Raw genomic sequence first — 17,531 nt, forward strand, 5'->3', positions numbered from 1 at the left:
GGGGGGTAGGCGCGGTGGGGAAGCTTTTATTGTTAATCTATAAATAAACAACTGAAAATAGGTCTTGCTCACCACCATTCCATCCTCCTGGCGGAAGCAGTCATCCAACAATATAGTCCTTCATAGAAAGATGCAGACACAGAAAGTTATCAGGGGCACAAAGGGTAGTCCCCTTTAGGTCCTGAGTTGAGTCTGAATCTAGTTTTGCAGAACGAGTAAGAACTACTGTAAACCTTTAAAGAATTTTTAAGATACAACTGCCAAAAACTCTGTCTCACTGAGAATAAGCAGAGATGGATTGCAACCCAGGCAAAGGAGAGCTAAACCTTCCATTTTAGTCTACAGGATATTCACAAATATCATCTGAGTCAGGGAAACAGGGACACATCGTAAGACTAGCAGGAGAACCTGATATGGCCTTTTTTGTTACTAATAAAAACCTTCTTCAGTGAGAAGGAAAAGGCATGATACAGGAATGAAAGCCACCCCTCAAAAACACAAAGAGGTAAGATTTGGATGGCTCTGCTTTCTAGAACAGTGAGCTAAAAGATACATGTGGTTGGTGCAGGAGATCCTGGAACTCCTAAAAAATAATTTCAGGATCGTAACGACTGACTGTTTCTACCATAGCAGGCTCAGTCAGGTTCACTAGTGGTCCCTTCCTGCTTCATATTAAGAAAAAAAAACTCAACTCAAAGCACGGCATCCTGCCTGGCCACAGAACTAAGAACATAGCTCACCCTGTGGGTCTGTTCCTCGTCCAGGAACAAAAAGTCCAGTACTTTGTGTTGGTATCCAAAAGTAATACATTATTTTTTATATATATAATATGAAGATGTTCTTAACCATGAAAAACAGTCTGCAAGGCACCTCATAAAATATGAAATACAAACACTGAAAACAGTGCTGTCAAAAGAACCGAAACAAAAAGAATTCCAGGAATGGAATAAACCATTTGCCAAAGCAGTTGAGAAGTAGAGGAACAATGGGGACATGCCAATTTACATATCCATGAAACAAGTATAAGGGAGAACAAGGCACGAGTGCAACCTCTCCAGGTATTTAGACAGGTAAAATAATTCCTCAGTCTCACTGACAGGATACATCTGTACATATCTTGACTGTAAATGTATCCATGGACTACTACTCAAAGACAGAGTACTGGGTTACCCAAGTAATTGGTTATCATTGCATCAGTCCTGTTTTTCCCTACATCCACGTATTCCAAAGCCTGGCTAGTAAACAGTGTTGATGCATCCAGCACAGTCCCTGTGTGACTGCACATACATTATTTATAAAGAATGTGTGTATACAATATTACATTAAAAAGCTACATTAAGAGAAAACTATTGAAGCCACAAAGTCAAGCACATAAAGGTTATAAAAAGCCACAACTAAGGATATGTCTGTAGCATTGATCTGCTACCCCACCCACATACTGTCTTCAATTACACAAACAAACGTTATTTTTCCCCACAGCATTTATCTAATGTGCACAGGAGGTACAGCACTCACTTAACAAGCAGCTACTCAGCACTGTATTTTCTTTTATATTGTTCAGTGTGTAGTCCATGGATTGATATACTGAAATCCTTGCTTGAAAGACACCATTATTAATTTCTTCTTGAGTTTTATTTAATGTGCTTATCACAGTAGCATCTAAGTGCTTCACAATCTTAATTTATTTTGTCAACACCACAGGAAACCAGTGAGCATTCTACTGACTTCCCATATGGCGAAGGGAAACCCAGTGGTAAGTGTTAAAGAAGGAATTCTAGATGCCACGTTTGGGAGACCATGATTTCTCAGTTCTGATGCTGCTCTGATTGATTTTATTTGTGGATGCAAGTATTCAGCACTTTCACAAAGCTGATCCTAGTATCCAAAGTCTGGACACTCAGAAAATGCAAAAACTTGCAATTAAAGGCAATTTCTGAACAGTCCAATTTAAATCACCAGACTAACACTTTTCTTCCAGCAATGTTCTGCTTCAGTTGTCACAAATTGCTGTAACCACGAAGAAGGCATCCTACAAATTGTCCTCTCCTTCACTATGCTACAAGTTACATTTCCAGAGAACATCCTGTTCTTGAAGGAGGCTGATGAAAAAAGTAGCACATGATCAAGTAATTTAAAATGTAGTATCTGAAAACAATATGGAGTCAAAAATGCAAAATTTGTTTTTGCCAATTTCTAATTTGGGAGTATTTGCTGTTGCTGCTCACACTAGTATTTTATCTTTACATTTGCAGATAATCAAAAGCAAACTTCATCACTTGGCATCTAAGTAACACATGCATGACACTGGTGGAATAGCACGTGAGGGTTAGAACAGTTTCATCTACCATACAGACCTTTGACACTCGCGCTGACAGCTAAGTGTCAGCAGCCTCTATGCAGACCAGCACTTAAGGTGAATGAGTTCCACTGTCAGCAAATATTTGTGTAACCAACTGGCAGAGGAATGTCTCTCTGTAGGAGAGAAAAGCTCCGGACAGTTTGATTCCACTTCAGGCATTAGAAGTCAACAACTACTGCATGCAGCTTGCTTTGCCCCCATTTCTCACTCCCCACTCACCCCCCATAGGATTCATCCCCCTAGATGCAACACCTGTGCTTCCACTTCCTTTCTGTCCCACCTTCATTCTATTCTCCTTATTTTTCCAGTTAACTTCCAAACTACAAATTTCTCCTACTGTCAAGTAGCTCCTTTGCCTGCAATTTTGAATACCACCCTAACCCCTCAGTTTCCTGCCTTGTCTCTAAATGCATTTTCCATCTGGGGCTCCTTGTTCAGTTTGCACCTCTTCCCAAAGAAGTTGCAACACACAACTGTCCTGGTTTCGGCTGGAATAGTGAATTTTCTTCCTAGTAGCTGGTACAGTGTGTTTTGGATTTAGTGTGACAATAATGTTGATAACACACTGATGTTTTAGTTGTTGCTAAGTAGCACTTATCCTAAGTTAAGGATTTTTCAGTTTCCCACGCTCTGCCAGCAAGCAGGTGTTTAAGAAGCTGGGGGGGGGCAGCATGGCCAGGAAAGCTGAGTCGAACTAGCCAAAGGGATATTCCATACCACAGAACGTCATGCTCAGTATATAAACTGGGGGGAGTTGGCCAGGATGGGCAGATTGCTGTTCCGGCATCAGTCAAGAGGGTGGTGAGCAATTGCATTGCGCATCACTTGTCTTTTCTTGGATTCTTTCTCCCCCCTTTTTTTTGTTATATTACTTTTCATTACTATTATTATTATATTTTATTATTTTATTTTACTTTAGTTATTATATCATTCTTATCTCAACACACGAGTTTTACTTTTTTCAATTCTCCTCCCCATCCCACTGGGAGAGGGGAGAAGTGAGCGACCAGCTACACAATGCTTAGCTGCTGCCTGGGGTTAAACCATGACAACAACCCATGTTCCCATTGGTTTCCAGCTCCAATTTCTTTCCTGAGGAAAGCAATTTCTTACGTAGCAGGAGTTTCACTGCCATCACTTCCTGTTACTGTTTCTTGCTCCAGCACATTTGCAAAGCACGCTGCCTTCACACCAGATTTTTCCCCACTGATATCACAGCTCCCAATCCCAAAACAATTTCACTCTTCTTGTCCCAGCTACAGTTGAATTGAGTGATTTACTCCATTCAGGCCTTTGTGTCAGTGAGAGGAGGTATAACCAACATGAAAGAAAATCTCCATTTTAAAATTGTGTGCTCAGACCAAACCATAGCCCATCCCACAGAAGACAAGGCCACAACACCAGAAGGCCTTTTTTTGCATAATGCAGGGGTATGTTTCAAATGTTTTAGCTGTGAAGCTTAAACAAGCCTCTAAGATGCTTAACAGACTATTTTTTGAAAGGGTAATAATTAGGGACAAATTTATGTCTACCTTCACAGGTATAACAAGTAAAAGCCACTTCAGCCAAATTGAGTTCCTGTTCCAAGCTAGTTCTTCCAAAAACATCCTTACAAATTTAGGGAAAAATAGAAAACCATATTCCTTTTTCCTTGAAGTGCCCTCCCTCCACTGAATCATTTGGCAGAAAATTTACAAAACTCCCTCAAAAAGACATTTAAGACATATAATGGAAAGTTTTGGCCCATTGTAATGTTAAAATGGGTGATATGAGAGCCATCCGCAACGTCAAAAAACACCTCAAACAATGTTTCATCAGATACAGTATGTCACTTAAGAACAGAATCAGTACTAAAACCCAAGATTTCCTCACTCAAACTAAGCAAAGTACCAGTTTTGTATCAGCATCACCTGCCTAGCCAACAGATGAAACCATGTTTTTGTTTTGTTTCAGACATTAAGAGAGAAAGAAAGCAATATGCTCTTCTTACTGGAAAGCAGGGAAGAAAGCATTACAGATTAGATCATCTCATCCATTTACCATCTTGAGTGTCTGAAATTATACTTTTAAATAAATCCTGACTTTCACAGGAAGTAAACATAATGTCAGTACATCAGCAGTTTCAGCAGTTAGGTCACCCATTCAGATGTCAAAGCATAAACTGAGCAAATTGAGTTAGAAACACTGGTCTTAGTACACAGAAGCAAGCAGCTAGCAGTCTAGTCGCAGGCATAAATCAAGTCTTCTACTTACTGCAGTGCCTTAGACAAATCTCTTAACTTTCCTATATATTGTTCCTGCATTGGTAAACACAGCAAACCATTGCACTCGTACTGCAAGAATATTACTGAGGATTTAATCTGTGTTTTCAAAAAGCCCTAAAATTTTCAGATTAATATTATTTGGGGGCTACTAAGTAAAACAGTTACACAACTGAAAAAAATCTGTGATCTCAATCTCTAAAAACTATCCACTACTGATAGGTCAGACTCTTCTATACTAAAACAACATATACATTTATGCTCCATCGTGATATATGGTACTGTCACTTCATAAAATACTGTTTGAACAAATGGTCCCAGTATAGCAAAAACAAACTAACAAAAACACTAAAGGCCATGATTCCCTTGAGTACCAAATTTAATTCATTCTAATCTATTTAAGTAATGTTTCTACCAAAAATTAAATCCTCAGATGATTCCCAATTGGGTGGTCTAAGCAGCTTCAACAGCTAATTGAAAAATTAAGTCAGTAATTTTATTGGGGGTGGGGGAAAGCAAGAGAATCAATTCATTAATTCAAGACCTTCACAGTACTATTTAGAGCATAAAAAGAAACTTGGAAGAAACAGCTTGACTTTTCACACTAGGTTCAGAAAGGGATTTTGGCACTTTTCACAGAAAGCATTTGGTGGTGGTGGAGATATTCTTTTTACCTCATCATTCACTGACAGTTACTTGGATATGGAATCCAAATATTGACACAGTCATTAGGCTACATGGTCTTCTTAAGTTGGTCTCTCTCTGTTCCTATCACTCTGTTTTGTGTTACATAAAGCAAGTATCTGCCAGGTCAAAGGCGAAAATATTACACCTCTAAGGTCAGGGCATGAACCTGGGAAGAAATACACTCGTATTCCATTACTTCCTCCACCTAAGGCAGAAGTCGTAAGATAATTCTCTTACACACAGGCAAATGCCCCAAACTCCAGATTCTATACGCTGCCAGCTCTTCTCTCCATGTGATGGATCAATAAACTCCTGAGACGCCTCAGTGGAGACAGGCAGGGGTGATGTGCTTGTGAAGCTCTGGGAAGAATGTGGGAAGTGACTGACCACACCTGGGGCAAAGCAAGCTGACCTCATGCTATGACAAAGGGGACCCGAAGGTGGCTTTTAAGATAAAGTCTTAGAACAGTTAGGGGGATTGGCTGACTCTCAGCTGAGTGTATCAACTGGCTGTGTAAATATTTGTCCAGGAAAGCAGCAAGAGCGTGAATGTCTTCCTGAGAAACTAGACCAGCATGGGGGAGCGTATACAGGGCTCAGCCCAACCTAGAGTACAAAAACAAGTACCCAAAAGGGCTTTCAAGAGAGCAATGGACTTGAGCTGGCTTAAACCCCCTTATGCCTTCCCAGTGACTGGGGATGCCCAGCGTCGTGATGGTGAGCGTATCAGAGAGACCTGTAATGAGAATCACATTTGTATTATGATCCAACAGCTCTGTCTATGATACTTACTTCTATTCCTAAACTACCTCTCAAACAATAAATAGTTTTATATTCAAACAACTAAAGGGAACACTTAAACAACTTTTTACAATTTCCTCTTCTGCCCTTGCAAAAACTTAGAAGGAAATCCACCACCACATCCCCCCCGAAGTTCCACAGCACTGTACCACTACCACAAGACAAGAGGCTCGATAACTAGAGGACACTTTCAAATCAAGTTCTTAGAACTCAAGGGAGATATTTATTGATCTTCTGACTGCTACATTTCCCTACCAGATCTAACTCTTCTTTAGACAGAAATTGCCAAGAAACAGGATTTGATAGCGTGGATTTTGAGCATATTGTTTCAGTGATGTTACATTACAACTATTACTGTAAACAAAATCATCTACCCTATTTACCATGTCAGTGCAGCCCACCCCCCTTCTCACCTAAAAAAAAAGCCAAGAGAGAACAAACACTGGCATATTTAGTCTTTTTACCTCACCCCTTGCCAAAATGGATCAAATCACTAGTCTTGTCTCTTCCAATATGTTCTTCCACTATGCTATTGAGTTCTTCCACTATGCTAGTACTGGGCATGTTCAACTCTCCAATATTTCTACCTGTATCATGCAACATCATGTGTCTGAAACAGAGAACTTTCTTCATGTTAAGTACACAGTACGATTATTCAATTGGATTACTTTTTTACTTTAGCTTAGAGAGGAGCACATTCCTCTCCCCTCTCTTTCATGAAAATATATTCCCAGGGTCTGGAAGCCAAATTCTTCACTAGTACAATTTCACTGAAAAAAAAAAAAAAAACAAACCCAAAAAAACAAAAAAACCACCCACCCAAAAAAAAGCCCCCCCCCGGAAAAAAAAAAAAAAAAAAAAAAAAAAAAAAAAAAATCCACGTTTTACTTGCAGATGTGTCGAGATGAGTAATAAGCACAGCAACAGTCCCCAGTTCAATACTTGCACTATATGGAAGTACAGAGCAAGAAAACCCTTCTGTATGACAGGAAAAGCCTTCTATTAGTTAAAGCAGTTAAGCAGTTAATTAGTCTAATTCTAGCAGGGTTTCTCTGACAACAGGAGCAGAACACCTTTGTTCTCAGGTATTCTTATGCTGTCAGAGCACATAAAACACATTCTGCTTACCAAAGCTTGCTTAAACTTTTGACAATTACAAAGGCATTTTAAAACTCCGTATCACACTTTTAATCCTAAAATGTACTGGACCTTTAACAGATATAGAAATCATGTAAGCTCTTCCATTCAAAGAGCAATCATTAAAAGGACACCATCACAGATTTTTGTGACATTGTAAATGTTAATTATTTACAATACAAGGAAACAAAAAATGAGTGATAGTTTCATTAGTAACACTTTTTTTTTTTTGGTTCTCCTTTTCATGCAGCAAAGGGCAGATATAAAAGAAAAGTGTAATTCTTGAAAACTGTATTTCACCACATTTTACAGACAAAGTTTATAAGAATAAGAAAATAAAGGGACTTGTCCGCAGCCACTGGCACTCCTAGTAGTCCGTATCAGTTAAAACACAGGTCTGCACACTGGAAGACCCATCTCAACAATGAACAAAGTTCAGCAGTACCAGTCTCTCTCTTATTCACAGTCACTGAGAATCAATCAGCTAGCTGCCCATGATCACAAATGGATAACAACGACACTTGGACAAAAGCTGGAAAAAACCGAAGCTACTGTCATTGCTGAAAGAACAGGTAATAGAGTACTTCTCTGATCACAAATCTAGTAAAGCAAGCATAGTTGTCAGTTTCATAAAATAAGTTTTTCACATCAATACTTGTGGTATCTCTCTCACACCCCGACACACACACTTTGCCCTCCTGATTTAAGTGCTGCAGCACACTACTGCAGTCGTGTTGTTACCTGACTCAGAGGACTGATACAGCATTAAAAAACACCCTCCACCAAGGAGAAGCTGATTTGGTTTAAAACCACACCAAGCATGCAGACCTGGTTCACCATGCAACTGCTCAGACAACTGTGCCAGCACAACTTGCTTAGGTGACACAGCACTGGAACAAGGATTGTTCAAAAAGTGACCCAGAAACCCCCAGCCAGTTAAAGACTGTCTTGTAAAATGTTAGGCTAATTTTCATTTCTTGACTGTGATGTATGGAAACACCTCTTTCATCTTGTTTTTGTCCTTTTTACATTGTTTTTCCCCCAGATGGCCATTCCTGAGAATTCTTGCAACAATTAAAAAGCTGGCAATGCTTTCTGGCATTTTCAGATATGATGACATGCACGTATGTTCAAGATGATGTGCCCTACAACTCTGATTTTCCTGGCTGACTTTCTAGAACATGTGCAAATGAAAAACTTCAGTCCTTAACACAGCCCTCTGAAATGACCATAATAAAATATTTCCACGAATAAACATTCCTACCTCTCCACCTTGCAAAGGTAGCTTTGGACTGAGCCCGTATCTACCACTGACAACATACTTATGTTTCCTGAAGAAACAGAATGATTTTGAGAAGATCAAAGTCATTGTTAGCCTTTGGTTTTTAGCATTAGCTTGAGATAAGTAAGAATAGAAATCCCTGATAGCAAGGAAGAAAACTGTAAGGACACCCAGGGTCACACGGTATAAATCCCTTCTTCCCATACACATCACAAGAAAGTTGTGTTTGGCATCACGGTTCTGAAGCAAAACAATTCTTTCTAAAACATGTGGCAGCTGTTGAAATGCACCATTATTAGAATATCTTTCTATGATGATAAAGCCAATGTTTGAATTGCTGTTTTTTCTACTAGAGATGTGTTTGTCTGAAGTATCTAACGTTGGGGTGGCCACGTAGTCACTCACCTCTAAACACAGCCACCATTCCAGAATCCCCTTCTATATAGACCATAACTGCCTACTAGTAATGTTTATGGCTTCATAAGGTTTAACATCAATCAGACTGACAGCTGATTGGTTTCCACAGTGAAAGAACATCAGAAACAGTTTCAAGTGGTTCTGAGCCCAGCACTTTCAACAACACAAAATCCACTTCATGTCTAACCACCTTCCAGTCCTTTGCACACAACACGGTTTCTCCTCCAGCTCTCGCTATTGAGTTACAAACCAGTTTCCCAACTCTGCAGAGGAAGCAATGGCTGCTTTGGCTGTTGTTAGTAGCAGGAAACAGGCCAACTCTGCAGTGCTCAACAAGGCACCTTGCCAAGGCCACTTGCCTCTGCTCCATCACTGCCAGAGCCATTGCTGCACACCGCAGGAAAAGCTCTTACAGTAAGGTGCACTGCTGGACTAACAAGTGCCGGGGAACTGCTGAAACAGTCAGCAGGAAGAGGAGGTGATTATGTTCCCTATTGTGCAACAGAAGACAGTCTTTAGGTGACTTAAAGATGATTCAAAAATATTAAAGAGTTTTGGTATTTTGATATAGCAACCATTTCGCAGATGTAAAAGCCCTCTTATCATGGATCTAGCTGATAAGAGTGCTTTTTTTACCGTTACACTGAAAACACAGGAATCTGTTATCCAGCCTTACCTTTCTTCCCCAGCCTTCTACACTTTACAGAAATCTTTCAACAATCCCAATTCCTCCATGTTTTCTTCTAAGCTATCTAACCCAGCGTGAGGGGAAAAAAAAATATCAAAGATCACAACTATTTGTTACTAGTTCAGACCAAATTTGAAATGAAGGACAGATCATGTGAAACAAAATCAGATTTTGCAAGATTAAAGACTTAAACAAAATAGTGACTAATTATTGCAAATTTCAGTCCCACACAGGAAACCCAGATGGCTAAACCAGCACACCAGGAACCTTTACCAAGTTAAAAGATCTATGTTCTAAATACTTCCTCTGCAGAATAAAATGAAGAGATCAGTTCCCAGATGTCATCCATCTGACTTAAGAAAAGCCAGCTTACCATGCACAAAGTATTACTGTTTAATAACAGATGACTACTATGTCCTTTTTACTCCTCACCTAGGCTGGTCATTTGCTTTTACATTCCCAAAGAAAAAGCTAAGAAAGTCTTAGAAGTTCACACTTTTGTTTTATGCGTTAGGACCCTCCAATTCCACTCACTCCGGCATCTTCAGTAGGTGAAAGTTCATGAAAGCATCCTTCCTTAAAACTATTTTCCTTCACAGGACAGTATCAGAAAACATGAAGAGTCCAAAAACCTACAATAAAGGAATTGGTAAGTTGCTGGCTTGGTACCTCCAACTTCTGCTATTCTGGTAGTGAAGAATTTTAATAAAGATATTCTTGTATAAAATTTTAATAAAGGAAAGATCCAAGTTTCCCTAGCACATTCTTCACCAACAAACAGTTCTTGAACTGTGTTTCCCTACAGGTAAGGTGTGTAGTCTGTGGGGAAGGTTACTGCTAAGTCCTAGACACAGATGAGAAGAAAAAGAGTGCTCTATTCAGAAAAAACACACAACCAATTAATTATCTTTTGTCTCTTGTCCACTACACCTCATAGCATGCTTATGCCCTACAGGGTTCCTCCACCTCCAGCCCCATGCCACTGTGCACACGCCTGCTCACAAACTTCATTTGTCTAGTTTCAAATTCCCCAAGCCTGTTCTATCCCTGCACTAGCAAACTTAGACAAATAGTTTAAAATTACACGTTTTAACAGGACTCGCTGTTAAGACTTCAGATGTGTGTCTGAAAATGTCATGCAGAGTTTTGTTATATTACCTGCTATATATTTCAAATGAATATAGAAATTGCCAAACTAGATTAGGCAGCTAGCCATTTAATTTTGTAATCCAGAGCTTTTCTTACAGCAGTAAATACCAGATGCTTCAAAGAAACACACAAAAAATCCTGAAGCTGACACTATCAAGCACCCCAACCATAAGAAAATTCCTCCATTTTTAAAGTATGCCTTGCAGCTACAACTAAACACAAATATGAGCCATTCCCTAGAAGAGCAACCCCATTCTCCCCTGCCCTCATGTACTAGAGCTAGCAATTGTATGACCACAAAACGGGTTGATGTAGCAAGCTATGGCAAAAGAAAATTGTTAATTATTTGGGTGGAGTTAAGCGTTCCATTGGATTAGTGAACTCAACTCACACAAATGCCAGATCCTGCAAACGAGCAGAGAATTTGGTCAACCTTTTTTTTTTTTTAATTACATTAGCTTAGCTACAACATGAAAGCAAGCCAAGAGAGACATGACATGCTTGTACAAGGCAAGCAGCAACAGCAAGGCTGGAAAGAGGCAAGAGAAACATGGCTGCTGCATTCTGCAGTCAGCATACTAGACTGGTTTAGCTTTGAGAATTTAGCTCTTAAGAAATTTAGCCTACAGCCACACCATAGCTTGAGCCAGTTTAAATCAGAACAGCTGCAATATCACCCTTCACTTTTTTCCATACATGCATTCCTGTTCATTCCTGTGCACCAATGCTGTGCATGTCTGATTCAGTAACCATTTCAGCAAGTTCAGCCCACCAAAGAAGCGGAAAAATTTTCACTGTTTTATGCAGCTGGACTTTTCCACTTACTTTAACTCAGCTTTTGCCTTGGAGATCTACAGAGTACTACTGCCAGTGTGCAAAGGAAACAGGAATGCATGGCTCAGGTAAGGAGGCACTTACTTAAACAAGACAGAAACCACAGTTATTTTCAAGAACTATTTGTTGAACTTCAACTATTTCCAAAACAGTTTAAGCATAAGTCAGTTTAAGAGTTTCCTTCTAAACTTAAAGGAAGAACTTTAATTCCACATCTCTTAACTTGCATTTACTATCATTTTTGGACTGACACTGTGTTGAGGCACCTAACATGGATCTTGAGTGGCATGCAGCTTCATCATGTGGCCAGTAACACTGGGGCTGTGGGGGGGCGCTTGGGATGCTGGGTCATTCCCTGTTTCAGCTGCGGAAGAAAAGGAACCAGCGCAACTGCTGAAGCTCCACTGCTGGCTTGCCTGGGAACCCAGCCACGCTTCCCATCTAGCCCTGCAGTACAGCGGAGTAATGCCCCAAGGAGTCACCACTGCTGTGTCCACTGACTGAAACAAGCCCACCTCTCCCTCTGATCACATCAGGTACACAGCAAATCTTATCATTCTCTGACATACACAGATTTTGTAAGACTCTCAGCATCACAGAAGTTTTCCACATGCATCTTTGGCTCTGGCCAATTTTCAATTTTGGTATGTATCCCATTGCTCTGCTCAATTTTCCTAAGTTTAGAAGTGCCTTTTCCACTCTGTGAGGTAAATCATTTCAATCATTTTTAATGTCCTATGCCAAATTTTCGGTCTCTGAAGTCTTCAGCCATGTTCCTGACAGTCAGCAAGTCCACAAAGAAGTATCACTGATTATATCATCTACAGAAATACCACATTTTTGAAGTTTTAAATAGCATCCCGTAATTGCCAACTTGACTTTGTAAAGTTCACATTCTTTTAACAATTTAATTAAGAAATTGCCTAGGTTTAAAAGAAAAAAAAAAAAAAAAAAAAAGTGTGAGTATGTGAAAACCTAACTGTTACTTCCTCCCATACCATGTCAGTTTGAGTCCTGTATTGCTAAGCTTTCAAGACAAATAACAGTAGAACTGGAAGCAAAAGCAGGTTATTATCCACTGAAGATACATTCTCTTCATCAACTACTCTATGTTGTACAAAGTTTTACTCAACCCGGACCCCTCACACACCAGTAGATAACAGAAAGGGTACGGAACGCATTACCTCCTGGATTTTGTTCCAGGACACCTTTTCCTAGGCCAACTGAGGACTTTAACAAAGAAAATGAAACACAAAACTTTTGCTTGTGTCCTCCACCAGAAATCTGTATCAAAACATGTAGGCAAGGACTAGGAAAAAGAAAACTGGAAAATTAAGAGGGAAGATTTTTCATCTCTCTCCAAGAGAAAGAATCGTTTGATATAATTCCCCCATGCCCCGCCCCACCCCAACCCCCCCCCCCCCAAAAAAAAAATCACAATTAGCCAGTCCAGATTATTTATAAGGAAATTCCTATCCGCATCTTTATCTCATTCCTTTTCAAAAGGTCAGTTATTTATATTTATTATGAACACTCTGTATGAAAATAACTTTTTTTTTGCATTCTCCTTCTAGTCATTTCCTTAATTTTTCTCATTCTTGTACTACACATTCCTCAGTAGTAGTTTTCCAACTTGCATGCTTTATCTTCTCTTCTTGCAATAGATGCAGCATTAGGAGACATTACATGGAAGACAGCAGAAAGGCCCACAATTCATGCTTGCCGTATTTAATTCCCAAAAAACCAGCAGAAGACAGGGAAGAAGAAAACATCACCAAGAAATAAAAACAATACTGATGCTAAAGGACCAATTATGCATCTTGGAGGCTGCGGCTACAGTCCAGGATGGCTGCCTTTGCATAACATGCTGTCCAAAGGACAGCATGCTCAGAGCAATAAGATGTTGAAGACCTCCTACAGAATTTCAAGTCTCAGATAAAAACCATAGAGAACTCAGAATAAAAGACAAAATATGTAAATAAAAGTTTAGTAATACCACAATCAAAAATCCTGTTTTCCTATGCATTTGTTTTACGCTTGATTGATTCATGCTACAATAAAAATGTACAAGACAAATTCTGACCAACGTTCTTCCCCAGAGTCAGTTTTAAGATTTCCCTCCTAGATAGATTCCCCAGTAATGAACGAGGTATAAGATCACATGGCAGCCTCTTCTACGGGGCTGAGGGTACTTTTATATTTTCTTCCCACACAGAATTATTCTAATACACCTTTCAGAAATGTAATTCTTCCCTGGATCTCCAGTGATTTTCTTTTTTTTGACTGATACAGGGGGAGGAGAAATGGAACAGGTAAAGGTACAAAACAACACTGCAGTCTCCTTCCTTTAGGAAATCCAAATTAAAAAATTGAAAAAAAAAAATCATAATATGAAGTGTTACACACCTTGACATTGATGGTATTAATATCCTTTCTATAACATAAGCTTACTATCTACAGAATCGTCGTACTTAACTTCTCTAACACACCTTAACATCTTGCTTTTCCTTTTTAATCGCCACAGAAAAAAAAAACCTAACAGGAAAACAGAACAGAAATCTTACAATTTAGTTTAAAACACCCTAATTTGCAGTAATAGTTCAAATTATTCTGATGCACATACTTTGTTTTTCAGCCCTGTTCTTTTTTGGCATATACGTAACTACATGTCCGTACAGCAGTGTGCTTTAGTTATGTCACATTACCTCTAGCTCCATGACGATATGTACTGTCCATTGAAAATTCCTTTTAGTTTATTTCAAATGTGTTTGCTATCTTGGAACACAGAAGAAAAAAGTCCCCCTTAAACTCTTAAATGTGATCCATAAACTCCAAGTACCTATGCAAAAATGAAACTCCGTAATTTGTTCTTTGTTCAGAGGTCCTATAGTCCTTATCCCGGAATCAACAAACTAAAGCAATCCTCCTCTCTGTTCTACAGAGGGAAGGCAAAAATAGTTCTAATGCAAATTAGCAAAGTTAACAATTATATTTGATTATCACAATAAATGCTAAAGAACATGATATCATGTACATTGATATGAATTGGATGATGTATGGCAGTCTGGCACACATGGAATTCATTATTAAACAGTACAGATGCTCCATTTTGCAATCTTTTTCCAAGTACCCTTTCAGCACATTCCCAGCCTTAGCTCATTCTCACCAAGATTTCCATCCTCAATGGTCAGCACCACTTCATCCATCACCAAGGCCCGGAAATCTAGCTCCTCTTCACAGCACTTGGCCTTCAGCGCTCTCAGGATCTCCTGCTGAGGGTAATCTTCTCTGATGCGACGGTCTGTTAAGAACCACAGCCTGGGAGCAACTGAACTGCACATCTTGGACTTGTCTTGCAGCCTTCAAGGTTTCCTTTCAATGGAACTTCTAGATGGTGGAGAAGATGAGACTCTGTTAGAGTACATATGCTCCTATCTTCACGTTCCCCACTGTACCAAGTCCTACTCCCTCTGCACAAGTCAGTCCTTTTCAATGGAGTGCAACTTCCAACCTCCAAGTGGGAAAATAATGCCTACACCCAATCTGCAACAGACACAACAACAACAGAAACAAATCCACTTACATTCAATGGAATGTAAATGCTAAAAACCAGGTCTTGGTCCTCATCCTAGTTCATCCACAAGAAGTACACGCTTGACATAACTACTGATACTGGTAGTAGCATCCCCCTTTTCTTGACAGTACTAAGATGCATGCCAAGGAAACATTTTGAATGGCCATCTCTGAAGGCCGTAATTTCAACTTCACAACTGGGATAATTCCCTACAATTGAAAATAACTCAGCCCCTCTCCTAGGTACAGCTAAAACACCAGTGACAGACTTGATGTATCCCTTTCCACCATATATGGAAGACAACAGAGCGTGCCAAATTCTTTACGTTAAAAAAGCAGTCCAGAAGAAAGGAAGAAATCCACTAGAAGAGGATTTCAAGATTGATTTGCTCTTACAAATACTTCACATCTACTGTGAAATGTATTTAGTATTACCCAGAACATATTAATGGAAAAACCAATGGAACAAGGAGCATAAACAAAATGTTAAGAATACCAAACATTAATACATGTAACCTAAAGCAAAATCAAGGTTTCACTCTCAGTGCTAGCCCTTTCTTGCTCCAAAATATTTTTTTTAAATTAGCCTCTACACAGAAACAGCACTAATGAATTCAGCACCAAAAAAAACCCAAAAAACACACCACACTTCAAACTGAAGAATTTCAATGGTGTTATAAGTGGTAACAGCAAGGTACTGCTCTTTTGGCTTTGAATACAGAGGACTTGAACTATTTTTGACTACACACTAAAATATTTTAAAAGTGGCAAAACAATTACAGGTACATTAATGGACTACTCATTTACACTCAAGAAAAACAAGCAGCAGAATGGTGTAGGGAGAAAGAATTCTGGAGAAAAACAGCAGTTTTCTGCAAAACGTTTTAAACTTTCATATTAAAGAGGCAGAAATCATTGTTTTCACCAATACAGCTCACATGAGTTTCAAACAGAACTGAACTCTGGGACAGAAACAGGAGTTTTGCCTGGTAGTCCTAATGACAGCACATGGTGTCAGCAGAAAACACAAATGCAGAAAGACCATAGGTATACAACTGCTTTCATTTAATATTGCAGAGAATTTTAGTTTCTGCAGCAGCTCTTGGGACAAAAGGATTGTTTTGCTACAACTATAAGAACAAGTTGATTTTTTTTGTAATTAAAAACCAAGTTTTTTCTATTAGTACAGCTTTTTCTTAACAAGAAGGTAAAAATGTAAGTGGCCATTTTTATTCCTGGTACTGAGAACCATAATGACAACAAGCAAAGACTGTGACTTTTATTCCATTGCTTTGGTAAATGAGGAGCAACAACAAAGCCAAGGACTAAAGTTCTTCATACCAACAGATTGAGAGAAAGCAGAAACTAGGGAAAGGCAATCACAGACAGCAGTCAAGATGCTCAATCAAGGTAAAGCAGGAAAAGAAGTGTTTGCTCCCTGCAGGAAAATGGGTATGGGAGGTTGTAAAGAGTATCTTTTGATATCTCAGAGAACCTCCTTTTTTTTTTTTTTTTTTTTAAAAGCAGCTGAAAGTGAAAAGGGCAGGATGAGGCTTGGGCTTACAATGGCTGACAACTGTCAGATCCTGCCCCACTTTTGGCTCTCTCAACAATGGATTTCTCTACACGGTAGTTTACAGAAAACTTCCTGGGACAACATCCTTGGCTAAGAATTGGGACAAGCTATATTCTTCAGAAATGGCACAGCTATGGCATAGTTCAAAAGGCGTCTTGTCAATCTACCTTTATTTCTGCAATTTGCATGAATAACTGGGGAGACCGAACAGCCCCACCTACCGCCTCTCTTTTGAAAAGCAGCTCCACCTAACAGGCTAGCCTATCTCATTTTAAAAAAAACCTATATAACATTGACTACATAAAAAAAAAAATATACTGGACAGACTTGATCATAATTAAAACAAACAAACAAAAAAAAAATCAGAACCCATTACAGATATTCAGCCTGTTTGGTTTTTTTGGTTTGGTTTGGGTTTTCTCCCCCTCAGTACTGGTTCTAACACTGGTGCAGAGAAGCAAGTATTTTCTCTCTGGCAGCCTTTTCCCCATTTTTGCTTGCTACTAACCCTTCATTTCTTTGCCAACAGGGATCTGCTCCCATTTTTCTCAAATCTCTTTTCTAAGTGGCCCCACCTCCACCCCTTAAATCTGCAGAGACTGTGCCATCATCTCTCTCTGATTGCCATTTCAGCACTTTCTTTCTTAAGAATCAGCAAAGGGTTGAAGAAGAAAAAAAAAGTATAGCCTTTTCTTTCCTCCATCTTTCTTCTACTTTTGAAAGGAGCTATAGCATCATCAAGAGCAGCCATCCAGCTATTTCACAAT

General features: G+C 39.3%; 1 protein-coding gene across 1 annotated transcript in view; it reads right to left on the reverse strand.

Annotated features, from left to right (window-relative positions):
- RIMKLB (ribosomal modification protein rimK-like family member B) overlaps nucleotides 1–14,956 on the reverse strand; it is a 39,300-nt gene extending 24,344 nt beyond the window's left edge. The window contains exon 1 of the mRNA XM_010575377.1: nucleotides 14,782–14,956. Coding sequence (XP_010573679.1) covers nucleotides 14,782–14,956 — 175 coding nt within the window. The remainder of the gene's footprint in view (nucleotides 1–14,781) is intronic.
- Between the last annotated feature and the right edge of the window lie 2,575 nt (nucleotides 14,957–17,531).

This window comes from Haliaeetus leucocephalus, unplaced genomic scaffold (genome assembly GCF_000737465.1).
Source record: "Haliaeetus leucocephalus isolate CR32 unplaced genomic scaffold, Haliaeetus_leucocephalus-4.0 Scaffold473, whole genome shotgun sequence".
Lineage (NCBI taxonomy): Eukaryota > Metazoa > Chordata > Aves > Accipitriformes > Accipitridae > Haliaeetus > Haliaeetus leucocephalus.